General features: G+C 38.4%; 1 protein-coding gene across 1 annotated transcript; it reads left to right on the forward strand.

Annotated features, from left to right (window-relative positions):
• Positions 1–7677: 7677 nt before the first annotated feature.
• Positions 7678–9107, forward strand: LOC131876242 (probable disease resistance protein At4g27220). Its single transcript, XM_059221136.1, has 2 exons — positions 7678–8282; positions 8363–9107. Exons 1-2 carry the CDS (start codon positions 7678–7680, stop codon positions 9105–9107), a joined length of 1350 nt encoding a protein of 449 aa, XP_059077119.1.
• Positions 9108–10841: the final 1734 nt, after the last annotated feature.

The raw sequence follows: 10841 nt of genomic DNA on the forward strand, positions 1-10841 counted from the left end.
TATACAACTTATTGATTGAGTAGTAGGTGGAAGGAAGTTTAGAGAAAATCGGTAGAACCCTGGGTTCCCTCTTGTGATAGACGAGGATTTGGTAGAGAAGGATTCTTACTTATATGTGCATCTTTGTATCTCCGCTGTTAAGAGGATGCCTCCCAAGATTTGTTTATTATCTAATGGTAGAAGGTGGATTCAACAGGATTAAATAAAGGATGCAAATATATATTGTATGAGTTGTGGAAATAGGAGCCATTTTGAAAAAGATTGTAGGGAAAATTTTAGGCCTTGCAAAAAATGGATCCCCAAGGAGAGAAATGAAAAAATTGTTATGACAACAGTTAAGCCTCTGTTTCTTACAGCATGCCCTATATAGGAGGAACCATAAACTAAATAAGTAGAGGCCCACCAAGGCACTAGTGATGAGATAGAAGAAACAACAATAAGTGACATCGCATGCTCCTCTAAAATTAAGTTGTTGGAAGAGATTATTGACAATAAAGATCATTTACTTGAAGATGCTTCACACTCAGAGATGGAATATGATGTTGGTTCTAATGGAGATTTGGGTGATGGCTTGGATATTACTAATATAAGATGTATTAGACAATTAACCAATGTTTTGTTGGGGAGCTTGAAATCAAAGAGTGGTAGGAAGATAAATAAACAAAAGAGGATAACAGAGCTAAGGAGAAAGGCATAATCGGTGTTATGGACAAATAGTCGAACCAATTTCACCAACATAGCTGAGAGACTCAATCAATTTCTGGTTGGTGCTTCCTAGATGGAGGGCAACTAGACAATCGTATCAACTATTAATCCTATGTCGGTGTCAGATCACTTTCCAATAGAGTTGGTGATAGATATGGATGTTAAAAAGAAGAAGGGGTATTTTAAATTCCAGAGCATGTGGTGGAGGGATGAATAATTTCATGGAAAAATTTGTCATTGGTGGGAGGAAAGCAATATGTTCTTTGACACACCCAGCTTCCGGTTTATGAAAAGGCTTCACCATTTGAAAGATAAAATCCAAACATGGAACTTAGAATTTTGAGAAGGAGAAGGTACCGAAGGTGAGATTGTCAGAGTTGCTAGCTAGAGAGGAAGTATATTGGAGCGATAAGTCTATGGAACTATGGATTGCGCTTGGTGATTCCAATACCAAATTTTTCACTCGTTAGTCAAAGCCAAGAAGAATACTAATAAGATTGAAGGTGTTCGTGATGAGGACAGGAATTGGTGTTCTAAGGTGGAGGATATTGAAAAAGCAACAGTTAAGCATTTTCAAAACCTGTTAGGAGGACCAACGGAGGGAGATGGAAATCTTTGGGAGAAGGTGACTGAGCCAATAAAGGACGAAGTATTATAGGAAGATAATGAATTTCCGCTTCAACCCTACATAGTTGAAGAAGTTAAAAGAGACACATTTTCATTGCATCTGAATAAAGCTCTGGGGCCAGATGGGTTTACAGTGGAAATTTTTTCAAAAGTGTTGGGAATTTACAGGTTGTGATATTTTGGAAGTGGTGGAGAACTTTAGGAAGAAAAAAAGGTTTGTAAAGGACATCAACAACACAGTCATAGCCCTAATACCAAAGAAGAAGCAATGTGAAACTATGGTTGGCTATCAACCCATCTCCCTATGGAATTCTATTTATAAGGTTATTTCCAAGGTGATTACCAATAGGCTCAAGGCATTTCTTTGTAGACTTTTCTCTAATGAGCATAATGGATTCACTCCAGGGAGAGAGATCACAAATAGTATTATTTTGGCTACAATGGCCATTCACTCCATCAAAGTAGACACTGTCAAATGTATGGTGATCACGCTTGATGTTAGTAAAGCATACAATCAAGTAAATTGGGATTTCCTATTTTATGTTTTGAAAAAAATTGGTTTTGACAAGGGGTGGTTAGATTGTATTCGTCATCGTATTTCCTCAACAAAAAATTATGTGTTGGTTAATGGTACTTCTATTGGATACTTTAAGGCTACCAATGGTCTTCATCAAAGAGACCCTTTGTCCCTCTCATTGTTTGTGTTGATGGCATAAGTCTTGGGAAGGAATATCAAAAAACAATGCAGGCAAGGCCTCTAGCAGAGGATATGAGTTCATAAAGACCTAGATAGTGTTTCCCATTCACAATTTGCAGATGACATGGTGCTATTTGGTATTGTGTCAATAAAGGAGGCAGTGGAAATTAAATCAACATTAGATGAGTATTCCAAGGCTTCAGGGCAGTATATGAACAAAGATAAATCTCAAGTCTTGTTTCTTAATACTAGTAAAAGAATACATAGATAGATAGCAGGTATTTTAGAATTTCAGATTGCATCATTTCCAATTAAATACTTGGGAGTTACCTTGTTCCTAGGGAAAAATCAGTCATCACTTTGGGAAGATGTGATTAATTCTTTCCAAGCAAAGGCCCAGGTCTTGAAGAATAAGTGGCTACCACATGCAGGCAGGATATAGATGATAAAGTTGGTTTTATCAGTCGTTCCCATCTTCTCTATGTCTTGCTTTAGATTATCTGCAAGGGTTATTGGAACAATTGATAGCTTTTTTAAAAGATTTTTATGAGAGGGGTCTAAAGAGGCAAGGCGGATACCACTAATCAATTGGGAGACAACTTGCATGATTAAGGAGGAGGGAGGAGTAGGATTAAGGAAGATGAATCCTTAAAATCTAGCGCTAGGAGCCAAATTGGTGTGGAAACTTTACAAATTATCTAATAAAATATGGTGCAAGATAATGAGGAAGAAGTACCTAGATTTGTATAGCCCTGAAAGGATTCTCACCATGGCCAATTCTAGGAATGGTTCAAAAATTTGAAAATTTGTATGGGAGAGTAGGAGAATCATTCTGGAGCATATAACCTGGAAAATTTGGAATGGGAGAAAGGCTATGTTTTGGTGGGACTCTTGGGATAGAGAAGTAGTCATTGTAGAAATGTTTGATGATCACGGATGGATTCATGTAGTTGAGAAAAGTATGGGTGTATATGTCTCATATTAGATTGGTGGAGTTAGTCAGAATCAACCAATTTGGAGATCCATGGATGTTGTTATTAGCAAGGAGGATGAGCAAAAGTTGAGGGAGATATTAGGGAGGAGAAGGATTTTGTTGACCAAGGAGGAAGACGGTGTAATATGGTGTGCTGTAAAGAGGGGAATATACAGTGAATCTAGGATATGCAGTATAGAGGCTAAGGAAGAGAGAGGTTAGCTGGTTGGCCAAGCTATTCTAGGACAAAAGGATTCTACCAAGAATAGGTGCTTTCCTATGGATAGATCTCCATGGCAGAATCCTAATACGAGATAGGTTGAAAATGATTGGTATAGAAGGCCCGAATTGATGCCCGATGTGTAGAAGAGCAGAGGAAATAGCTAGCCATCTCCTTCTTTGGTGTCTAATAGAGGTAGGGTGTTGGGATTGGTTCATGGAGATGATAGAATGGCAAACCACAAGTTAGGAAACACTCTTGCCTTCAGAGAAATGGCAATAAAAATGGGGAGACATTTGGATTGTAGGGCCATCTATTATTGCTTGAAAGATATGGAAAGAGACAAACCTGAGGGTGTTTAGGGATGAATGTCTTTCTCTTGAAATGGTCATTAGCAGAATTAAGGTTTCCATAGCGAAGGTGGTCAATGGGAAGTTGGCTAGTAAGAAAGTGAAGGCTTATACTTGGTGGGATAAGAAGATGGAGGAGAAATGGGAGATACTAAAAGCAGAGATGGTTGGAGCTATAGTCAGAAGAGATAAAAGGCAAAGCATCAAATGGAAGGTGCCAGAAAGGAATTGTTACAAATTTAACTTTGATGGTGCCAGTAAGGGTAATCCTAGAGATGTTGGTTTTGGGGCCATAATAAGGGATCATGATGGAAAAATGGTGTCGGCTACCATGGGCTACATGGGGTGGCCACAAACAATGAAGCGAAATTGAAGGCTCTGGAGAGAGGTTTAAAGTTGTGTATCAGGAAGGACATTTCGCATATCACTATAGAAGGGGACTCCCAATTGGTGATTAATGTTGTACAGAAAGTGGGGGTTTCGAACTGGAGGTTGAAGTAGAGATTGATGGTTGTGCTGGATAAACTTAAAAACCTTTCAGACTTTTCTATTGCCCACACATACCAAGAAGGGAATATGGTGGTAGATTGGCTTGCCAACGAGGGAATCAAGCTTCATACAGAAGATATAGTTTTGGAAGAGGTATCTTTGCAGGAGGAGTTGAGATCCATCATTGAATTGGATTCGGGTCAAGGATCGGATTTGCCTCATGTAGACATAGGGTGATCTTACACTATATCAACGACTCTCCTAGCCCATCATAGTCTTGGTTGAACAAAGAAGGGAGTGAAAGCAACACTGCAGGAAATTACAATTGCCAAGAGGATCTTTCTGGTATAAACAACAGGATTTGTGGGAATATTAGATAAGATGGATGCATGTGAATTGTGTTTCAAGCTAAGGAGGAAGGGTTGTAATGCAATCACGAGATTGGCCAAGCTTGATTATAAATTTAGGAGGGATTCGTAGGAGAAGGTCATAGAGAAATTGACAAAGAAGTAGATGGTGAATAGTTTTGGTGTCATGTGTGCATGTGTCTCTCAAAGGGTGCTGTCAGAATCCCCGGAGGAACAAGTGAATAGACTCTTTAATAAAGCAGAGGAAAAAGAGAAAGAGACTGTGATTCAAATTTTGGGGAGCAAGTATTGGACAGGAGGGCATGTACACGATGGAGATGTTTACCAAGCATTGCTTGATTTCATAGTGCAGATTCTGAGGTACCCTGTTTTAGAGTTCGGTATTGTGCGTAGGATGGTATGGTAGGAGAATGTGGATGGAGTCAAAATTGCTATGAATGATTAGAAGGGCACCCATGGTTCAAGCACTATGTTGGGTTTTTTTGATCTAGTTGCAGGAGGGAAGAATACGAAAATGAGGAAAGCCTGAAATCTGTTCAAGGAAGGAGTGAGGAAGGAGAAAAATTTGGACAAATTTGTTGCTTTCATGAGTGAGAACTAGGAGATTATCCCTGAGGAGATGGTGGAGAGGCTGATTGAAATGGGGAAAGGTTGGCATATCTGTATCACTGAGAGTTCCCTCTCAGTTTCTATGATATAATATTTTCTTAGTATTAGTATAAGCATACTACCCCTATGACAAAACTTGCTAAAAAAATATTTAAAAATCAAATAAAAATTAAATTTAACCTAATAAATAATTAAATATAAAAAAATAGTAAAAAATTTTGAAACTGACAAATAATAAAAATATAAATATTTAGATTTTTTAAAAATATTTTATCATAAAGTACACCTTCATCTACTTAAAAAAAATTCTATAATTAGATTTTAATTGGTAGAGATCAAATAGATTGAATATGAATTGTGCAATACTTGCCTTTGTGAACTTGATCCTCAAATTGAAGACTCCAATTCTAAGCTTCTACATGGCTTTAACCCTAAACTTTATGTTGACTTGCTCTTTAAAAGTATATGAATCCGTATATACATATATATATAAACTCAGAGATGACTAAAATGGAAGACCATACAAAGAGTCTTCAATGGGAATATAAAAACTAGGGGCACAGGTCATCTTTTGGCAACTTACAAGGAAAGATTCCTCGCTTTCCCTTTTGCTGAGCAATAGATGCCATTATTGCCGATATCCCACAAGTCGCTATTAACTTTAAAAATGAATATGAAAACTGCCATATTTTCTTCAGATAATTTGATTTGATATGGCTCAACACACTTGAATACGTATTTGTATGAAAATTTTGGTCTACGATAGTGTCCATCGCCCATGATTTTACAATAAATTTGGCCATCATGATGAATGGTGAAGATATTTTTGAATGGATTCTTGGCTTAGTAGCGTGTGAGGAACGCTTTTTGAATGGATTCATCTCTCAAAAGTGAACTAACAAGGAGGAAGTTTCCTTGTGAAATGTGAACAATGATTATGACTTATTACAATCCAGATTCCTTAAATGGCTCATCTTATGCTAAGAATAAACTGCGATGTGAACATTGATCACGAGTCAAGTCCAATGTGTGTGTGAACATGCAATGGGCGGTGGGCGATTGCGTATATTTTTCTACTAACTTTAATAGTTTGAATGAACTATTATTTTGTCTTCCTTCGGACCTTTTTTATTTAAGCACTTCGCCTCATTCGGTGGAAACGGAGAAAATTACTGCCTAGGAAAGTTCTTAATCACTGGCATAGATGTTGAAATGGGGGTGGAATCTTTTCTGCAATACATTTCCTCAACCATGGCTTTCTGATGTTGTCTCGCCAAGTAGACAAAGCCGGATGAGTCATTTTAGTGGAAAAAAATTCAAAAACGTAATAGTCAATATATAAAGAGAGTCAGACTCGTAAAGAACTTAAGAACTTAGTTTCGACTTTAACCAAAGAATCAAAACTTTTAAAATGATTGACAATGCCGAATAAAAACTGGGAACCACAATTATTGGAAACGCTGTGTGAAATCAAATTCTCTTGTCAAAGAGTTTATTGCGCCTCCAACTTCACCATGTCCAAACGTTGACCGATGATACGCCTGGTTAAATTGAGTTGTTAGATCTTTCTACTATTTCATATGTTAAATAAGATTCTTTTCTAACGAGGTGTCTGTGAATCTATATGGTAATAGCATTTCTGAGGAGCTAGCAGATTAATTTGCTTCTCCGCCAAGAACTTTAGCTGATTGATGGTTGATTTTCCTTTGCTTTCCCTGACTAAGAGACTTTCATTAGAATTACAATCTTCTTTCTGAGGTGACCCAAAAATGGGTGATCCTGGATTCATCCCTGGAATGCTTGGTTTCGCCATTCATTTGGCTGCAAGTCAGGTTATTAACGTTGCCATCAGATGCTGGAAAGAGTTGGATGCCCTCAAAGTCCTGCTTCTCAAAATTCAATCAATGAACATGGAAACGCAACGATATAGAAAAGCTTTAAACTCTGGCAGATTAAGTACATCTCCTCACTACACTTTGCCCTCCACGGTCAACAGCTGGTTGATCGAATTGAATGCTCTTCTGGAGGAAGCATCTGATTTGGCCCAGCATTGCACTGTATGCTTATACTCTCATCTCTTTTCTCGTTATAGAACAAGAAAGATCAGGCGACTCATTGAGAATGTTGAAAAGGATGTAGCTTCCACGCCTTTCGTTGCATTTTTTGCACCAACTGCAGCAGCATGTGGCTAATCAGCAAGTGCTTGAGCAGATTAGAGAGAAGGTGGATTTTCTTAATCTGCGTACTTCAGCACTTGCCAGCGCCTCAGATGATCTCTTTCCATCCCCTTCTTCAGCTGCTCCTAACAAGAAGTATATTGAGGAGGCACTTGTTGTTGGACAAGATTCTGCATTAAACAGACTTGTGGAGCTGATTGACTCACAGCAGCACAAAAGTGTGTCTCGTTTCGGTCTAGTTGGGAAGGGCGGGGCCGGTAGGAATCTACTACTCAAACAAGTCTTCAACAGTGACCAGTTACAGAGTCTCTTTTGCAATGACTTGATGCTTTGGCTTACTGTTTCACAAACTCCATCGTTTAGTGCTCTCAGAAATGATCTTGTGAACAAATAGCTTTTAAAGTAAGGGAAAGATTGGACAGTAGAGAGGAAGAACATGTCAAAACTTGGTTGAATGAATGTATGAAGAAACACAAGTTTGCCTTGGTTCTAGATGATGTTTGGGAAACAACTGCAACCTCGTTAATAGAGGAGCTGTGTGCGCCTCACTCTCCACACCACAATTCCAACATCATCATTGCCTCTTCCAGAACTATTAGTGTGCTCTCGCAGTTGGGTGCTCCAACTTTAGCAGTCATCCAAATGCAAGACTGGAGTGAGGATCACAGCTGGAGATTATTTTTGTCCCATGCTTTTTTACACAGCGAGGGAGTTTTTCCTATGAGCATCGACCAAGAAATAGCTTGGTGTGTATACAACGAGTGCGGGGATCTTCCCTTGGCCCTTAAAGTAGTCGGGCAGGCTATGGCGGACATCACTCAGTCAAATAAATGGGAATTGGCAGTCGACAGATTGCAGAGTGATGCAACAAACTCGCTCTACGGCAATTTGAGACTAAGCTACGATACTTTGGCTGACGTGGCTGGCTGTTGCATTTCTTTGTTGCTATGCTTTCTCTGCCTCGCTGCTTACCCAGAAAACAATATCATATCTCCTACATATGCAATTGCCTACTGGACTGGAGAAGGATTGGTAACCGGTCCTAATCCTTTCCAAATTGGAGAGATGTATGTATTAATTTGTTAGCCGACCGATGCCTTATTGAACCAGTGAAGAAGAATTACGAGGGAAGTGTGGTCTGTTTCAGGGTACATAATGTTTTGCGTGATTTAGCACATCAAATTGCTGCAAATGAAGAAAAATGCTTCTTTCAGGCAGGCAGAGGTTTACGACAGTTTCCAGCGGACGTTTCTTCAGGATACGTCAGGATTTCATTAATAGACAACAGTTTAAGTAGTGTTCCAAAGAAATTTAGAGCTTCGTATATCCGTTCCTTTTTACTGGCTAGCAATACTTTTTCGGCAGAAATTTCAGAAGAGGTGATTGGAAGTATGACCTCTCTCAGAGTCCTGGATTTGTCACCTACTGCCCTTCAGTTGTTACAAAAAAACATGGGATATTTGAAGCATTTAGTTTGTCTCAGGTTATGCTATGTGCCAATCAAGAGACTGCCCAACACTGTCGCTTCTCTAAAAGGACTTCAAATATTAGATCTTGAAGGATATGATATTTCACAACTGCCAGTCGGCATTTCTAAGTTGACTTCCCTAAAAGCTTTAGACATTGGTTTTTGTGAACATCTGCAGTGCGTGCCTTATGGAAGCGCACACCTCACGTTTTTGGAGTACCTTAACACAAGTAATTCTCCAAATATACGATTGAATAAATGCAGAGGAAATCGACTTTCAATTAGTCATTTTGGCACCTTGAACCAACTCAAAAGGTTAGGGTTTCAATATAATGGTAAAATAATTCCAGAAGGAATGCTAGGAACCATGAAACAGATGGAGTATCTACATTTTCATCTCACAGATGAAAATTCTACCCCATGACATGACTGCCATGTCCAAATTGAAAGAACTCTATCTACAATGTCCTCAGTTACTCCAGATAGAAGTTTCATTTTGTGAATTTCAACATCTACGCTACATATTAAGTTGATCCCGTGTAGCATGCTAAAACATTTACTTGCCTTGCAGAAACTACCGACTCTGATGCAACTAGAGATAGTTAAGTGCGCCAACAAGGAGAAGTTACAAGAGGAATTTTGATCAGAAGCAAATTTGAAATATTGAAAATAATATTTTCAGATTTTTTCTAGTTTTTCTATATGTTAGTATTTGGCGTTTTTGAAGGCTTTCGAAGCATTTTCAGCCTTTGAAACTTTGGCATGTCTTTTAGAACATTGCCATAGGCAGTTCTTTTATGACTTCGCCTTAAGCTCTTGAAGACCTTTCCAACGAGTTAAACGACTCGTAATTTCGAGTCCGGAATAGAAAGTTATGCCTAGTTAAAGTTAGGAAAAAAATTCATATAGTTTTTTTTGAAATTTTCATAGTTTTAGATTTTATTATGTAAATAAACAGATATGACTGTTGGGTTTCGATTCTCAAGGGGTTTTGGTGACCCTTGGAATCTCATGAACTGATACATGTTGAATTTTTGAATTGAATAGATCAGTTTTTGGATGACTTCAATTTTGTGTTTACCTTGTTTATGTAAACAAATCCACAATACCACAGGTTCTCACTCAAGTGTTTTCATCCGAATCCATAATTCGAATCAATGGTATCAGAGAAAGTTCGCTCTTGTATATCATATCACACGCGATCAGCATATCAAAGATTGGGGTTGGAAACAAGGAACCCTTCAGACTACCTTCCCTTGAGACGCACACGATCGCAGATGGCTAAGTTGCTAACCAACGATGACATTAAACCGTTGGTTACAGATGCATTAACACAACAACGTGAAGAAATGATGGAGCAGTTCAAGCAAATGCTGGAAAGTCGTGGGTCACAAGCAAACCCACCATTCACAGGGTATACACCATTCAAGGTGCAAGTGAATTTTGATATACCCACATTTCAGGGAAAAATTGATGTGGATGTTGTTGATGATTGGGTTTCAAAACTGGAAAGGTATTTCTCTGTCAACCAGTTCTCAGATGAAGAGAAAATAACTTTCGCTCTTCTCAAAACTGAAAATCATGTGAAAGATTCATGGGAAGCGAAGTTAGTATCCAAGGCAGCAGAAAATGGCAGTACTTTTATCTTTGATCAAAAACCCACATGGGGAGAATTCATGCAGCACATAAAGGAAGAATACTTTCCTATGGATACATATGAACATAAATATATGTAGTAGCAATTGCTTCGACAGAAAAAGGACCAAACTATTCATGAATATACTAATATGTTTCATGCTTTAGCAGCAAAGCTTGGCATCAAAGATTGTGAGAAGCACCGAGTTTTGAAATATCAGAGTGGACTTCATAGGTATATCCAAACCAAAATGGAATTTCTGAACATAGAGACTCTACCTAGTGCATATAAATTTGCTAAAAAATTGAGGAGAAAATCAAACATAAAGGAAGGAGGGATAACTTCGCAAACAACAGATGGAAGGGTGAAGGTGGCAAAACTACATGGGAACAAACCTCCAAGGAATATTCTCCCAATTCACCAATGAAAATGGCATGGGGTATGAAGAAGACACAAGAAAATGGTATGTGGTGTGAATTCTATAAGAGTCCCTCTCAAAACACAAAAGATTGCAGAACCATA

Source organism: Cryptomeria japonica, chromosome 5 (assembly GCF_030272615.1).
Source record: "Cryptomeria japonica chromosome 5, Sugi_1.0, whole genome shotgun sequence".
Taxonomy (NCBI): domain Eukaryota; kingdom Viridiplantae; phylum Streptophyta; class Pinopsida; order Cupressales; family Cupressaceae; genus Cryptomeria; species Cryptomeria japonica.